The sequence below is a fragment of the Globicephala melas genome, chromosome 11, assembly GCF_963455315.2.
Source record: "Globicephala melas chromosome 11, mGloMel1.2, whole genome shotgun sequence".
In the NCBI taxonomy this organism is placed as follows: Eukaryota; Metazoa; Chordata; class Mammalia; order Artiodactyla; family Delphinidae; genus Globicephala; species Globicephala melas.
Genome location: NC_083324.2, coordinates 48,188,857 through 48,206,057, shown reverse-complemented (window position 1 = coordinate 48,206,057; position 17,201 = coordinate 48,188,857). Strand labels below are relative to the sequence as shown.

The following is a 17,201-nucleotide window of genomic DNA, read 5'->3' as shown; positions in this document are numbered from 1 at the left end:
TGATCGGGAGGGGGTGGTGGTGTTTAGCTATTACTAGGTGGGCAGATGCCAGAAAGGGCAGTTATTTAAAGAGGAGCCAGGGGAAGTTAGAGCCTTGAGCTTTCTTGGATGTTTGCAAACTCTTTGGGAAGGTGGATCTAAAACCTGGGAGGAAAGATGCTTCCTGGTACCTGTTGGAACAACTCATGGCACCTGCATCTGCACTGACCTTCCAGGAAGGGGGACAAGGCAGGTGAGGGGAGAAATGAGGTGGTCGTTATGGAGATGAGAACAGCCAGCATTCAGTAGCTGCTGGCCACCATATATGCAGGAGACTGCTGCGTTTGCATGGGTGTTAACTTGTCAGGCAATAAGGTGATCAGCCCAACAGCCCCAGGGCATGGAATCTTGGAGCAGGATAATCCCCCAGACCTTCTGCGGCAGCTGGCACCCACACATCCCACCCCCAGTCAATGTTTCTTAATGCCATGTGGTTACCCTAAGTACAAGGGTATTCTTACTTCTGTTGAATTTCATCTTATGTGATTAATGATTGCAGGGCAGTGTGCAGGAGTGGGAATAAATGATGACTTGCCTTTGAATCTTGGTGTCACCACTTATAGCCTGTGTGATGTGGACAAATAGCTTGAAACCAGCAGCTCAGTTTCCTCATCTGTAAAGTGGGCAGAGTCATAAGGTCTTTCTTATAGAGTCACTGTGTGATTTAAATGAGGATGTGGATATACAGTGCCTGGTACATACAAGGAATGGAATGTTTCTCTCTTTCTTCACCACACTGATGGGAAGAAATCAACACATTTGTGTTGTGGGGCAGAGGTTTCGGTGACTTAAGAACTCATCACATCTTTACTGTTTGCAAGTTGTTTGAGTACAGTGGGAAAAAAATTTAGTTGTAATGAAAGCTTTGGGATGGCTTGTGGATGTACAGTGGGTCTGAGTACCTCTACCCGGGGGCAGGGTTAGACACTCTTGTGCCTCAAAACATCGTGTGTTTTTAAATATTTTATTTATTTATTCATTCATTCATTCATGGCTGCATTGGGTCCTAGTTGCAGCGCACAGGATCTTCTCTGCGCTCAGACTTCTCTAGTTGTGGCGCACTGTCTCCAGAGTGCGTGGGCTCTGTAGTTTGCGGCAGGCGGGCTCTCTAGTTGAGGCGCCCGGGCTTAGTTGCCCTGTGACATGTGGGATCTTAGTTCCCCGACTAGGGATCGAACCGACGTCCCCTGCATTGGAAGGCAGATTCTTAACCACTGGACCACCAGAGAAGTCCCTCAGATGGTGTTTTAACGCTCTGATAGTCATGTGTCAATGATTTGGGGGTAAAGTGGGCATGGCTTTTAGTGACACCATCACCATTGACCCCTCCCTCTGTTGGTTGGTGTTTGCTTAGGAAATCCAAACCACACATGAAAATGGGCACAGTCGTGTGTCCTGTTATCACTGCTCCCACCCCTTAACCAAGAACTATTGGGTGTTGGGTTTTCTGAACCATGATTCCCTCTGCCAAGATTGCTAATACATGCACCCTACAAAACAGCTTTATAAATTTGTACCAGAAGGCAGAGGAGAGCAGAAATGGAAATATGTACTCCCTCTAAAACAACTTTGAGGATATCGCGGGGAGAGGAGACTGTGGGGACAAGCAGGTAGGTTGGTTAATAGGTTGGTGTATAGAGCATTAGGACAAGGGAGAGGTTTAGTCATCAGTGGCCAGCAGTGGGGTCTCCTTCCCTCTAAAATGCATCTCAGGTGATCGGAGACCTTCATGTCACTCAGGTGGAAGGAGCTCATTTGGCCACCATCGGGTGTTGGGGGGGGATGTTTGGATGCCTGGGATTCTGCCCAGGTGTTTCCTGTCCATGGGTGTGCTGCAGGGCAGGGTGGCATTCCCGGCTCTGTTTTTTCATTCTTTTTTTGGTTATTCTGTTTGTTTTGTTTCCGTTTTCCCTCCATCCTGTTTCCCAGGGAGCCCTGGAGGAGCAGCTGGCCCTGAGTGGGGATGGCGCCTACAATGCACACTTTGGGGAGAGCATCGCCAGCCTGGGCGACCTCGATGATGACGGGTTCCCAGGTCAGTGAGCTCGTACCTGCCCTCTAACTTGCCCCTGTCGTGGGCGCTCCGGGGTCTGCCTGCCCATGGCAAGGCCCATCCATGTACACTGGGGAGAGGATGCCTGTTAGAAACCACATTTTCTGTGTAGACACAGGGCTGAGCCCTGAGCCCACTGGAGTTTTGCTTCCATGAAATCCCTTCTCATCAGCTCAGTGTTCTTTGCTATGTGTTTGTGGTGCAGTGAACGTTGCTGCTGGTCCATAGGGGCTTCTATGGCGGCCAAGTCTGAACCAGCTTCCTCTCACTACAAACCTTGCTTGTTTCTGAGCCTCTGATGCTCCACGATGCTCTGAGAGCATGGAGGAAGATCTAGTTGTCAGTTTGTGAGAGTAACGTTGATTTTTTTGGTAAAGGGAATACCATTTTATATAATTCCTTTACCCAAGAACAGAGTTGACTTTCTCAGTTATGCAATAACCATTGTCTATGGAGTTCCCTTCTCAGACAGACATTAGGGTGGGTGGTTGATATTTGCATTTCTTTTATTGGTTAGATCAATAATTTATTCCTATGAGGATGAGGGAGAAATTTTCTGGAACTAACCTCTTCTCAGCTTCTATAATTTTCTTTCTACTTTTTTTTTTTCCTGCTGCTAAGAGATCATGTGCCTAGTTTAATGCTTGAACAAGCAACAACCAAGAAATTTCTAGACATCATGGCAGGAATTAGAGAATCCACCATTATGTTAATGGCTTTTCTAACCCAGAGCTGCTTTTCTCCCCCTAGATGTGGCCATTGGCGCACCCAAGGAGGATGACTTTTCAGGAGCGGTGTACATCTATCATGGTGATGCCGGTGGGATGGTCCCTCAGTACTCCATGGTAATTGGTGTGAAAGTGTCATGGTTGCTGTTCATACATTCATTCCACAGATACATACAACACACGGCGTTGTTCCTGCCTTCATCTTCCCCCCCCTCCAGTGGAAGACACAAACCATTGAGACTGCTTTTTAAATCAAAACATATTTATAGACTCCCGAGTTTGCTCATATCCAGGGAGGCATTCTGCCTACAAAAGATAGGATCCAAATTCTTAGCCAGAGTTAGAATGATTTATGTAAGAAGAGGTGGATTGCTTTTTCTGGTTACTGCTTTGTCAACCATCTGTGCTAAGCCAAAGGAATATCTTATAAAATATAATCTAGGAAGACAGTGGTCCATGGAGGAGGGACGTGAAAGCTGTCACAGGGCTGTTGTCACAGTTGGCATTAAAACGGGGAGCTGGTCAAAGCCCTGGCCTCGTGCCCCAGACTTGGGAACGTGGAAGTGGTGAGTTCTGTTTTTTGCTATATCAGCTTGGAGTTCAGTCTTGCTGATGGTGTCAAGCCCAGCCCCTGGGAAAAAAGGAAGTCACTCTCTGGACAGAAGCATGGTCAGGATGTTTGTGGATGTCTGCATGTAGAGTGGCACAGGCCTGGGTCTTTCTCCCAGTGGGTCAGCAACAGAAAGGGACTGAGCATATGTCGAGAAATTTCCAATCAGCACCTGCTGATTTACTGAACATTTACTGTGTGCTTACCGCCTCCTATTCATGCTGACATTTCTCGTCACCAAGAAACTTGCCTTGTATCTTGATTATTGCGAAGGAAACAAAACTTTGAACTGAGTCCTGTTCTTATAAAACGTTCTATAACGTGAAATAGGAAAGTATCGAAAGTTGTCCACGTACTAAAGTCTCTAGGTAAGAAAAGGCTTTGCAAGTTGATTTTAAGAGGCGATGCATATATGTAAGTTCAAGGTGTACGTTCCTAATTGTTCTTCCTGCAACAGATATGAGTTAGCTAATGAAGGGTTGAGGGCTGGCTGGTTTGCTGCCACTTGAGCCCAGATTCTCTCTGCTGGGCCTCCTGCTCAGCTCCGTGACTCTTGAAAGAGGCAGTTGCCAGGGGAGGTGCTGGCGAGAGCAAGGATGCTTCCTGAGCGCCTGCTCTGCCGTCTCACCTTTAGTCCTCAGAATAGCCTTTTGAGATGGGCACCTTGGTTATCCACCTTTTATTTACAAGGTGACTCCAGGCCAGGGAGGTTAATTAACATGCCCACGGTCACCAGCTAGGAAATGGCAATTTGACCATGAACCTTTGCCAGTCTGTCTCCCAAACCTCTTACTGCAACCACCGCCCTCAACTCCACATCGGGAAAAAGGAACGCTCAGGGAAGCTCAGTTGGAAAACTCAGAACTATGGAAGTTTATTTGTCTGTGAGGCATATATACTCTGAGGGGTATTTATCTACATGGACCATCCTCTGTGCATTAGAAATGAGTAGTGGTGGGAATAAACTCCTAGAGGATTTAGCTGAGGTGGCAGGAGGAAGAGGGCTCTGGGCACAGTTTGGGGGCCACATCCGTGTCTCAGGGGCTGCTCTACCCTGGGTCAGGGATGCTGTTCCCACTGTCACAAGCTGAAAGTCATCCAGGGAGCAGCCATCCTTGTGCCGCCATCGAGGTCACTCTCCATGCTTCCTCCTGGAAGCTTGTTCCCGGACCTGGGAAGCTAATCACACAGAGCGGCAGCCTGTGAGAGACCCCCAGCTTCCCCTCCTCTGGCGGCCCTCTCGTGTTTGTTGCGTTGCTGGGCGGACTCCCTGCAGAGAACTGAGGTATAAATTTTGTGGTCACCGCGGATTGTCTTTAGTAGGAAGCAGGGATCAGCAGCTGGACCTGTCCTGCCTTTGTCAGCACGCAGCCTCGCTCATTAGCTCTAACAAAGAGAAGTGGTTTGGGGCTCTTTAAAAAAAAAAAAGAAAAAAGAAACAACCATGATTACACATTTCCAGACTCCTAATATGTATGTGATAAGGTTTGTGATTTTAAAGGAAGAAAAATCCTTTAACGCCAGGTTCTCTCCAGGGCCCAGGTCTGGACAGAGCGGGCATTGTGTGGGTGAACTACAGGAGGAAGTCAGAAACAAGTCTGGGCAAGGGAATCGCTTTTCTTTGGCCCAGATTGGTGTTATTTCTGCTGGATGCATTGTGAGATCAGGGTCTAAAGTTCTTCCATATAACTCTAACTCATTCCTCTTTCTCGAGTTTACCATGAAAAGTGTTGATTTTAAGATCCTCGTGTGCGTTTCTCAATTTGAGAGCCCTCCAGGCATGTCACGGCGGCCCCTGTGATCTTTCTCCTGCCATCAGGACACCGCATGTAAACCTGGTGAAGTGGAGGTTTCCCAAGGCTCCTGGTTTTCATTTAGAGTTATTAGCATCGAGCAGACTTATCTTCCTGGCTTTATGGCCTAATGGCCTGCAGATGTCTGTGGGATAACTTAAGCCTGCATCGCCACCCCCAAAAGGACCACCCCTTCACTCTTCCCTGCTTGTCTCAGCCACAGCATACCTTAGAAATGCAAACCCAGGGCAAGCTGCTGCTCACGTCATTGGACCTCAGAGCCGAGATGGTCTGCTTCAAGATGTGACTTTTAAGAAACGTGCAGATGCACATCCGTGTTTCCTTAGACAGAGCCATTGGGGATGTGGGGCTCTGCCTGTTATCAAGAAACACTTCTTCAGTGTTTCCCTACAGTGTTCTGATTTGTGCTTTGATGCTTGCACATTTCCTGTTGGATGGTTTCACTGAGGTGGCAGGCAGAGGGTTATTAGCAGTTATTGGCTGCTGCAGGGTGGGGGAGTCCCTGCTGTCTCCATCTGTAAACCCTGTAGGAACACCTCCTCCCCATACTCGTGACTTCTTTGCAGGATGACTCGGTGAGGAAAAGGATAAGGCAAGAAAGTCCCAAGTGAGCCACAACTATGTGTAAACCTGGTTCTGACATGGAGGTTGCTGTGTGGCATGAAAACAAAGCATTTCACTTACCATCTACATCGAGGGCCTTGGGAGGGAAGCCTCCCCAGGGAGACTGTTTAGAGAAAGGGAAGAAAGAACAGGTCAGATCCCAGAACATGGCACTTTTCTGATTCAGGAAGTTTGATATCTTTGTGAGGAACTGTGCCACACAAGCATGGATGTGTGACAAAGGCTGGTTGTACAATGAATATTCTTGGACCAACACAGCATGTGTTGTGTTAGCATCTGTTGAACTTGATGAAGGAGAGATAAGTACAGATGTTCGTGTGCCCTGTGGCAGAGGAGCTGTCAGTGCTGAATGGTTGGTTGAAGGCTGCCTTTTAGGAAGAAGGGTGGCTTCAGCTAAGTTTTTGGATTTCCTACAGTTTGTAGAAGGTTCAGGACCATGGAGTTCTAGATGTACTAGGTAGAGCTGTTTCATCCTGTCTGTGATGCTCAGGAGCCTGTAGATCTTTTGGTTGGCTTGATCGAGAGCTGTCGTGCTAATTCCTGTCCACCTAGGGAACAGATGACGTGTGCCTCTTAAGAGTGTTCCATGTTTAGTACATGTTTGGGTAGAGAGATATAAGGACAATATGTTCTTAGAATTTCAGCCAGCTATACCTGTATAAACACAAAAGAGAACCTCCCTTAGAAACGGAAGTTAACCTTGATCCACTTGGAACTTCATTCAACACATCAAAACACTAACACACTCATCTAGGTGGCTTTTTCATTAGCACTGAGCTTAGAAAAAATTTTAAATGGTGACATTTGACTAAGGCAAGTAATAATAAAGGAGTGCGTGGTCTTCAACTGCCTGCTAAAGCCCCCTACCCCCTGCCCCGATAAAATTCGGACTATGATTTTTTTCTTTGAACAACTTCAAGACCAGGTGTCCAGGGAAGTTGCCCTAAAACAGTCACTGGTTCTTATTTGTGACCGTGCTCCTTCTGGTGACTCAATCTCTCTATTATCTGTTTCAGAAACTTTCTGGGCGGAAGATAAGTCCAGTCCTGCGGATGTTTGGTCAGTCCATATCAGGAGGCATTGATATGGATGGAAATGGCTATCCCGGTAAGCTATTTTTCTTTAAAAGCATATGAGATAAGCAAAGATAACCAGTCTGGTAAGCGTGATCACAGATGTGACCTGTATTTAGGATTAGGAAAATTCATACAGTAGAATAGGGTATTTTGCTTGGTGTTTGACTTTTAAGATGAAAGTAGTGTTAAAGTTTATTTTTCAGTTTTAAAATGTTCTACTCCAAAGGGTTTAAGCACCAGGAAGGTGGATTTTTGCAGTAATTTCTGTGGCAGCAAGTCTTTCTGCTAAAGACCAAAAGCACTCCCCACATTTAAAATGATAACCAGTGAAGCCTCATGTTTGCCTTGGTATTTGAGCATATTCGGAGGCGTCTTCCTCTCCAGAATGAAGAAGGCACTGAGCAACTCCCCACCCCCACCCCCACCGTGAGACAAGTATTGAAAGAAACACTTGGAGCAGGAAGAAAACCATGTCATATGTCATCTCCCTGACGGACAAAACAGACCTTCACCATTCAAGGCTGGCTGGCTTGTCTTCAGGGTTAATTAATGCCTTGTGGTGACTGAGACTGAAGAAAAATGTACGATTTCAAACCCCAATCCCAAGTGATATCCGGTGTAGGTAAAATTGACTGGGCAATGGAGTAGTGGTTCCTTTGCTGCCTGAAGGGGATGGAGTAGGTGAGGTGAGGAAACAAAGAGAAGAATTTGGAAAAACCCCAAATCATCATGGAATTCAGAAGAAATGTCCCTGAAACTCTAGGTCATCTTGCTATCTTGAGAAAGTGTTTCTTTCCATTTAAAATGCCTCAGAAGGATCTATGAAAATGAATGCAATCTTGTACGAGTCTTTTTAGGTTTGAGAAAGCAGTTCTTGTTCTGGGCAATTTGTAGCCATCCCTAAATAATACCTACCATTGGTTTAGCACTCTGATATGTGCAGAATGCTTCCCTGTGCAATGTACATCATATAGTTACCCCATAGGTAGCTAAAGATGGGGGTGTCTCCCTAGTTTACAGACAAGGATACTGAGCCTCAGAGAACTAAGGGCACCAGAGACCACATCATTGTGGACAGGGACCCAGGCTGCTTCTCTGTAGTTGCACGGTGAGCAGGTATGGTCACACTTCACGACGGATGTGGATTTCTTACCTTGCATTTTTCCTAAAAGAAATGGCAAGTGCGTCGGGTTCTTTTATTTTCAAATATCCAGGCAATTTAAAAAGGCTATTAGAAAATAGCAAAATTAACAAGCATACCCAAGTGCAGAAATTTTAGCAGCCCTGCAATCCACAGATATGCTCTTTGTTTTTCCTTAATGAGGACGTCGTGTAGATGTAGGGATTCAGATGCTTGGTTCTGTGAAGTAGTCATGGGAACCACAGGGCTGAGAGGTTTATATTTGAGGGGAGGAAAGGCAGAGAGCTGTTGGATGAATGCATACTTCCTAAATTAAATTTTTTAGGAATAAACATTACCAGCTAACACTTGTCTTGATTTATAGTTTGCCAAGTATTTTCATGAGTTTTCTGATTTTAATATCTGATTTAACATATTTAATAAATATATCGAACAAGTGTGTAATAAATATATTCTGATTTAAATATTATGAAATATTGTCAACTTTTGAAGAAGACAGTGGGGATAATTATCTCCATTGTGCAGACAAGGACACAGAGAGACTCCGGGGTCACATAGAGTGAGGGGTGGAACGGAGATGATTCACATGTTCTACAGAACTTAGAGCTTTTCCCAAGAGTCATTTAATTCCAAGTGTCCCCCTCTCTGATTCCCTGATGTCCAAAATAAATATAATGTGAGCCACTTACATAATTTAAAATATTCTAGTAACCACTAAAAAGATAAAAAGAAACAGGTGAAATTAATTTTCATAATGTTAATTTAGCCCAATGTATCCAACACATTATCATCTCAACGTACAATCAGTATAAAAATTATTAATGAGATCGTTAATGTTTTTTGGTACCAGGTCTTTAAAATTGTTTCATGTCTTACACATACAGCACATCTCAGTGCAGACCAGCACGTTTTGGGGTCTCAGCAGCAACATCTGGTGATTGACTGCTATATGGGGCAGTGTGGCTCTAACTCCTACAAAGTCATTTCAGAGCCCAGGGGTGCCCCCTGACCTTGAGGCTGGCCTCCATTGCTGTGGAGCCCCTTGACAGCGGGTGGGTGAAATGGGCTTCAGCAAGTTTCTGAATCTGTAAACTTGTGGTTTTCAGATGTAACTATTGGAGCTTTCATGTCGGACAGTGTGGTTCTCCTAAGGTGAGATGCTTCTCTCTTTCCTCTTGGCTCTTCGTGGGTGAGGGATGGAATTTGGTGGGGAAGGGGGGCCCAGGGGAGTTATTCATCATTAGTCAGCAGTCACTCTGCCCTGTTCCTTGCAGGCAGAGGTGCTTGGTAAGTGCGAATGCTGCCTTTGTTTTTTCATTCTTGTTATCCTCTATCCCGGGGTTTCCAGCCGGTGGGCCTTGAGTGGTTTACGTGTGTAAGAGGATAGCATCCTCTAGGATGCTAGAAGCTCCTCTAGGAGCTTCTAGGAAGAGTTGGGGTTTTTGCCTTTTGCTGTGAACAGTCCCTTCCATAGATGTGCTCTACACATAGTGTCATTTCCTGTGGGCGCCATGAAACTGCTCTATCCCATCTCTTCATCCCTGCACCCTTCATCCCGGCTCTCCCACCTTGTAGTCCCCAGCCCCCCAGGGCCTGGGAGCCTCCTGCCCCCTCATTCTTTGGTGGCAGCAGAGGGTGAGGGACATGAGCTCAGGCCCAGTCCTCGCTGTGAAGCCCATGCAGTCTGGATCTTTCCTGCAAAGGCCAGCGGGCTGCTGGCCTACCCATGAACCCTGTCCAAGTATTTCTGTCTCTGTGACTCAGAGAAGGCAACATTACACTTTGGAGCGGGAGCCAACTCATAGGTTTTGTTAACAACCTGATTTCAGAACTTTCTAAAATAGGCTAGTAGGCTCTTAGAGCTGGAAGGGATCCCAGAGGCCATGGATTTCCACACCCTAGATTCCTCTTGTTCAGCAGGGCCTTCCTCTGAGTCTCCACCATAGTACCACACAGCCTCCTCTAGAAGGACGTAGTGCCCAGGGTGGGGATTAGTAACTTCTGAGGGGACCAGTTCACCCACAGGTAATGAAAAATGTTAAATTGTTCAAGCTAGTTACTTTGCACACACTTAACTGACAAATGCTAATTTCAAGGTTTGTCATATTGGCAGCAGTCAGAAAATCCATGTGTAACTTACTTTTTCAAGATGATGATCATAAAATTCCTGAGTCAGAAATGACTCTGCTACTCCAGGAATTATAATACTTCTAATATCAACCACTACTCATTTATTGAGCACCACAATGGGCAGAGAATTGTGGGGAAACATAATATTTCAGGCATTGTCCATTCTACACCAAGGGGATTAGTTAAAGCAAGCCATAAATACATCATAAAACCTCAGCTATATAATATGTGATAGGTGCTATATGAACAGTATAGATAATAAATATTCTAAGGATTTAGAAAAGATGATGAACAACACCCTAGGGATGCTCTAGACAGAGACTTGGATCGTATTTTCTCATCAAGACACATAGCCTCAAGGGCCTTTGGCTTTCAAGTTCTTTCTTTCCTAAGAGTTGGCTTAACATGGCCAATCATGTTGGAAATGAAATGAATAAATTTAATATGACATCCCCCCCCACCACCACCGCCTGACAAATGTTAAATTGTTAAAGAGGCAGAATAGCCTTAAGGTTAAGGGTGTAAACTCTGGGGCAAGGTGGTCTGGGCTCAAACCCTAACTCTGCCCTTACAAGGTGAGTTTCCTGGGCAAGTCTGGTAACCTCTGCTTCAGGATTGTCATCTGTTAAAAAGGCAATAATAGTACTTACCTCACTGGGTATCATATGTTCTTACGAGAGCTCAGTGAGCTAGAACAGTGCCTGGTTTAAGTGCCCAGTAAATGTTAGCAGTTCTGACATCAGTTGGGTTTAATTTGCCTGCCTCAAAGTCTGCTTCTTGGTCCCCTATCTTCCATATAACAGCCCTTCAGTATTTGAAGGTGGCGGCTGTGTCCCTCGGGTGGTGACTTCAGTAAGATGGGTCCTTTAATTACTCCCACGGGACTGGATTTCTACTTTATCACCCTTCTTCTGGGTTGGTAGTTTTTCAGGTGGAACAGCTTTCATAGCTCCAGATGGTTGCGGTTGGACTTGTGAAGCCAGGGCTCTGGCTGGTGGCCTCACGAAGTCATTTTCCCTCCCTCACTCTTCTGAGCAGGGTGCCCTGGCTTCTCAAGATTCCCCTTGAATAAAACGTGTTCCCCCACTTCTCTTTGTGGAAACCAGGCCCTCTCCAAACTGGGAGCTTCTGGCACAAAAGGCACATCTCATAGGTTCTGCATTTTCATCATTCTTGTATTTTATAAGCTTGTAGCTGTGAGCTCTAACCCAGAGGGGCTTGTCTCCTTTTGTCCTCTGTTGTGAGGGACAGCCCTCCCCAGGGGTGTAAACATAAAGCGTAAACATAAAGCGAGGCAGTGACACGTGGATGGGAGACCACAGACCCCGGCCTGGGATGGAGGGTTGAATCGGATGAGGTGAATTCTAAGGGGGCCAGATGTAGAGTCCATGGAAGAGAACGCCTGGAAGCACTCCTGGGGAGGGGAGGCTTTAGGAGCAGGGCCAGGAGCACCGGCTTGGATGGGGAGGTCCGCGGAAGGCCGTGACAGCTACTCTAGGGGTGCCAAGCTCACCATATCCCATTCCCTCATTCATTCTGCTCTGTGCATTGACCTGTTGAGACATGAAGTAGCTCCCTGGAGTAATGGATGGCTTTGGGGATATCCCAGTTAGTGGTCTAACACCTTCACCAGGGTGCAGGCTCATTATGTGTCCCCCCCGACCCCGTCTCTGCCCTGCAAGCAACATGACCCCACAGAAGGCCAGGGTCACTGGAGCAACACCACGTCAGAAAGTATTCTGACTGGTTTTATTATTTACCTGGAAGTTAAATATCAGGATCAAATCAAATATCAGAATTTGAACTATCTGAGAAGCATCAGAAAGAAGTATTCCATGGAAAAAGAAGATGTGGTGTGTATATATATATATACACACACAATGGAATATTACTCAGCTATAAGAAAGAATGAAATGCCGTTTGCAGCAACACGGATAAACCTAGAGATGATCATACTAAGTGAAGTAAACCAGGCAGAGAAAGACAAATACCATATCTCACTTATAGGTGGAGTCTAAAAAAATGATACAAATGGACTTATTTACAAAACAGAAATAGAATCACAGACATAGAAAACAAATTTCTGGTTACCAAAGGGGAAAGGTGGGGGGAGGGATAAATTAGGAGTTTGGGATTAACATATACACACTACTATATAGAAAATAGATAAACAACAAGGTCCTACTGTATAGCACAGGGAACTATACTCAATATCATATAATAATCTATAAGCGGAAATAATCTGAAAAAGAATAGATATATGTATATGTGTAACTGAATCCCTTTGCTGTACACCTGAAACTCACACAACATTGTAAATCAACTATATTTCAATTAAAAAAAAAGTATTCCAGCCACCAGCTTCTTTAAAGTCTCAAGCACATTTGCGGTGCTGTCTTTGGGTGCCCCTTTGCTTTCATCTCAGACTGTGAAACCCAGTCTCCCGCCCCCCAGGGGTGTGGGTTGGCCAAGCTCTGCCCTCGGGAAGTTTGTTCTCTGGGATTAGCTTGAGAGGGCAGGCCTGGTGTTAGGGTGATAGGTGCTTGGTGTTAATGCCATTGAAGATTAAAGGAAGTGATCAGAGAGGCTTATGAAAGATTTCTGGGCTTTTCCTGGTCCAAAAACAATACTTGGAGTTGAAACAAAAAGGCTTGAGGGAACTGATCTGATGGATGTTGGAGATGTGCTTGTGAAGGTCCTGGTCTGTCATTTCAAAGGACTGTTGTTTTTTTTTTAAACAATGGCTCATGGAGGTCCTATTGTCTGTACCACTCACTTCTGCTTCCTACTCACCTCGCCTTCCCCTGCCAGGCTCTGCCAGGAGAAGAAGTGTCCTCCCCACGAGGGGGTCCTGGGGTGATAGGAGGGCCTGGGCTGCTTTTGTGCAGTGACTGGCAGGACACATGGGCAGCTGGGGTTCTCACAGGGTGGACGCCCTGTTTTGTGAAACTTTGGCTCCTCCTGTGGTTTTCAATCCCTTGGCCTGGAGAGGAGGTTTCACCCATTTAACAAGGTTTTTTTTTTTGTTTTAATTTTTATTGGAGTAGAGTTGATTTACAGTGTTGTGTTAGTTTCAGGTGTACAGCAAAGTGAATCAGTTATACATATACATATATCCACTCTTTTTAAGATTCTTTTCCCATATAGGCCATTGCAGAGTATTGAGTAGAGTTCTCTGTGCTATACAGTAGGTCCTTATTAGTTATCTATTTTATATATAGTAGTGTGTATATGTCAGTCCCAATCTCCCAATTTATCCCTCCCACCCTTTCCCCCCGGTAACCGTAAGTTTGTTTTCTACATCTGTGATTCTATTTCTGTTTTGTGAGTAAGTTCATATAACAAGCGTTTTTGAATACTTACTCTCCTGGGAATATCAGGATGAACTCACCAGGATTCCCACCACCCTCGGAGGGCCTACAGGGCGGGTGGAGCGGGTTTGGAAATGGACAGTGACCTTAGTTACTAGATGAGGCGAGGTGTGAACACAGTGTCGGGAACACAGAGAAGGAAGACATCCAAGTGCCAGGGGTGCTAAGGAACACTCGAGCATTTTCCAAGGATGAACCCAGAAGGAAGTTGGAAAACCGGATATTGGATTTCTTCCAGGCAGCGCTGTTGTCTGACTTCCGTTAGACCTACAGCTGTATCTGCTCTGGGATCCTGCAGTTCCTTTCTACCTGTCACAGCTGTTCCTCTCTTGACCCATGTCTCAAGGCAGTGCTGGCAATAGTGAAATCCCCTAACCCCATCTGGGCCATGCAGCTCCTCGCTTCCTTTTTTCTCTGAGGTTTTCCTTAACGCTTTCTTTTCTCAGAGTTGGTGTTGGTCCTGGTTCCCATCTGTCTTGTCCCCCTGGATGCTCTTTGTGGGATCACTGAACACAAGTGAGGTCATTGTTCTCAAGCTGCTAATGCCCCTTAATCTTGTTATGTCACCCCAGTGGCGTGAAGGCCAGGGCTCCTTGGAGGTAAAAGTGTCTTTTTGTGAGGCCTGGAGGGGAGAAGGTTAAGCCATAGCTTAGGTGAACTGTCCCTCAGCAGATGTTTGCAACAAGAGCAGAATGGTGTGATTCACTCTCTGCTTCTGTTGGGGAGCCCCCGGGGAGTCCCCAGAAGGCCAGCAATGATGGATGGAATCCATCCATCAGGCCCTGGGGGATGATCCCTGTCGGTGAGAGGAGTGTGCTTGTTTATTGGGTTTCACTTTTGGTCCCACCACCAGGCAGGTTGGTTTCTTCAGCTCTAAAGTGCTTTGGTGTTACCAGCTGGGACTCCATTCATCAAGGTCTTTTAGAAAAATAATTAATTGATGGGAGTAAATGAAGAGAGTAGGTTTGACCCACTGGATGGGACTTTGCAGTTCATGCTTGTAATGGCAGTAAATGCTTTGGGGAATTCCTGCTTATGTATCTATTTCTTGAGTCACAGCATCCCCTATAGGGACGCCTCTTAAATCTATTCCTATCTTCCTAGTATAATGGAAATCAGAACTTAACTGGTGAAATTTTAAATAATCTCTCAGCATCTTGTGGTTCATTTACGGCTTCAAGCAGATAGATGTGTTTTGTTAACAACTAACTTGCCTTCATTATTGGGAAGATAACGATTCATTTATTGGGAAATAAGCTGAGAAACCGGAGAAAAGGATTTGCAGAGCACACTGGCCATTCTCTCTTGGGCTGTTTCACACTTTAATTAGAGGCTGGGCTGAAGCCCTGGGATTTGTCCTGTTGGTTTACTTCTCATTTGGTTCTGAGTGCTGCTCTTCACCGTGACTAAGTCGCCTTCCTCTTGACCTGTAGGGCGAGACCCGTCATCACGGTGGATGTCTCCATCTTCCTCCCCACCTCCATCAACATCACGGCGCCCCAGTGCCACGATGGCCAGCAGCCTGTGAACTGCCTGAATGTCACCGCCTGCTTTAGCTTCCACGGCAAGCACGTTCCGGGAGAAATAGGTAAAGAGCCACCGAGTCAGGGCTCAGCATAGCCATCTTAGCTGGAGTGGGCATGTGGGGTCATGGGAAGCCAGGGGATGTTTCTGGGGTTCCCTCCTGCTGTGCATCCCAGCTGGTTTTGTAGGCAGCAGGCCCACAGGCTAGATGCCCTTTCCCCTGAGGTTCCCCCTCTTCTTTTCTTACCATTGTTTTTCCAATTCATTGCAACCTCTAGCTCTCAGACAAATAATATTTGACTCTAAGCATCCTTTCTGCAAATTTCCATGGACCAGACTGAAACCTCACTGGGCCACGTGTGGGATAGGTGGTGGGGCTTGTGGAAATGCAGTGAATAGCCTGGCCCTTCTGGAACATTCCATGCAGTTAGAAAAAAGAAGTGGTGGGACTTTGGAAGCTCTCCCTTGAGCTTGCAACACCAGTCAGATGTCAGGGGCTTGTGTTCTTTACTGTGGAATCAGAGACCGAGGATGGGTGGTGGGATTAGGATTGCTGAGTTTTACAAAGGCTCGGGCTTCCAAAAGGTGGGGAAGCTGCTTTGTTAGCTTCAGATGTTGGAGAAGGGGCAGGCGAACCCTGGCCAGTGGCAGCTGTCCCTGCCGTTTCTCTGACTGGGAGAGGGCGACTTGCTGGCCCAGCTCCAGAGACTGGGCCAAGCCCAGGAACAAAATAGGATCAGTGTGTATTAGAATTCAAAGTGTGTGATCACCTGAAGGAAATGAATCTGGAGCAGCTGTGCAGATTAAGAGGTCTTTTAACTTGAGAGACATTGAATAATAGAAAGTAGAGTTCCAGGAAAATGAAACAAAACAAAACAAAACAATAAACACCACCACTATTAAGGACCTGGACTCATTGAATTTCTTAGACAGTTTTTGTGTCATGAGTGTCTCCCCTCCCTACTCACTGTGTAGTCCTTGGACCAGCAGTATCAGCATTTCCTGGGAGCTTGTTAGAAATGCAGAATCGGAGGCCCTGATCTGAACCTCTGAACCAGAAACTGGATTTAGATCCCCACAAGATGCTAGTACACATTTAAGTTTGAGAAGCTCTGCTCTGGAGCACATGTATGTGGGCGCCCAGACACGCAGAGCTCACGGTGCACACACTATTCCATTTCTCTGCTGCACCTTGAATGCTCTACCTTATTTAACAATATGCTAATCCTTCTAGGCTGTTTCATTGGCATTTCTCTTGATCTTCAGGTGGATTGAATAAGCTCAACAATGAAGCCTTGTGTTTTTTATATGGATTTTTGAAAAAGAACTTAGAAATTTCAAAACTGAATATAAATTTACTGTGAACTTGGGACTTGGTTAGTGAGAGAGGACTAACAAACTTTTTGTGTGCAACCCAGTGAGAAAAAGATACTTGGTCCGGATCATACAGGTCTCGGTGAAGCCAAGAGTTGAATTCTGGTCTGATGATACTATTGCTTTCCAAAAATGATTTCCCACCACCTCCCTAATTGTTTAAGGCACCACAGTCTCTAGGAAAAAAATGTTCTGATGGTCTTGGGACTCATATATCCTCTGCCTAATTAGATGGTGTGTCCTTTATCAATACCAACTTGTGATGTAGTTGAACTCCATTAAGGAACATTTTAAAGGAATTGTTGAGTTGAAGATTACTTCTGTTGTGTTTAAAAATAAGCAGAACTACTCTACAATTCTAAGAACAGCAAGCAATTAATAGTTCATGTGTGTGTTCATTTGACAAATATTTACCGTTCGCCTGCACGGGCCAGCCGTGTCCTCACGGAGTTTTTAATGGGAATTAGAAGGAGTTTCTGTTTTGATCCTGAAGCTGCATACAGTTTTCAGACTCAATAACTACATCACTGTGGTGGTGAAAATGGAGGTAAGTTGGGTAGAGCAGGAATAGAGGAGAAGAAACCAAGATGCAAATTTTGAGCGAGAGTGATTTCAGAGCATATGAGATCAGTGGGAGAGCAAACTCTGATTTGTAGGTTCAGGGGCTGAGCCAGGAGGAGATGTGGGTTTCTCCTCATGCTGCCCCCCACAAGTGGC

The 17,201-nt window shown here is 45.7% G+C and overlaps 1 protein-coding gene across 2 annotated transcripts in view; it reads left to right on the top strand.

Annotated features, from left to right (window-relative positions):
- Window positions 1-17,201, top strand: part of ITGA9 (integrin subunit alpha 9) — a 350,116-nt gene that overhangs the window by 60,197 nt on the left and 272,718 nt on the right. For both annotated transcript variants that reach the window (XM_060308137.2, XM_030830131.3), the window contains exons 10-14: window positions 1,969-2,074; window positions 2,843-2,937; window positions 6,885-6,975; window positions 9,192-9,237; window positions 15,020-15,174. In XM_060308137.2, coding sequence (XP_060164120.1) covers window positions 1,969-2,074; window positions 2,843-2,937; window positions 6,885-6,975; window positions 9,192-9,237; window positions 15,020-15,174 — 493 coding nt within the window. The remainder of the gene's footprint in view (window positions 1-1,968; window positions 2,075-2,842; window positions 2,938-6,884; window positions 6,976-9,191; window positions 9,238-15,019; window positions 15,175-17,201) is intronic.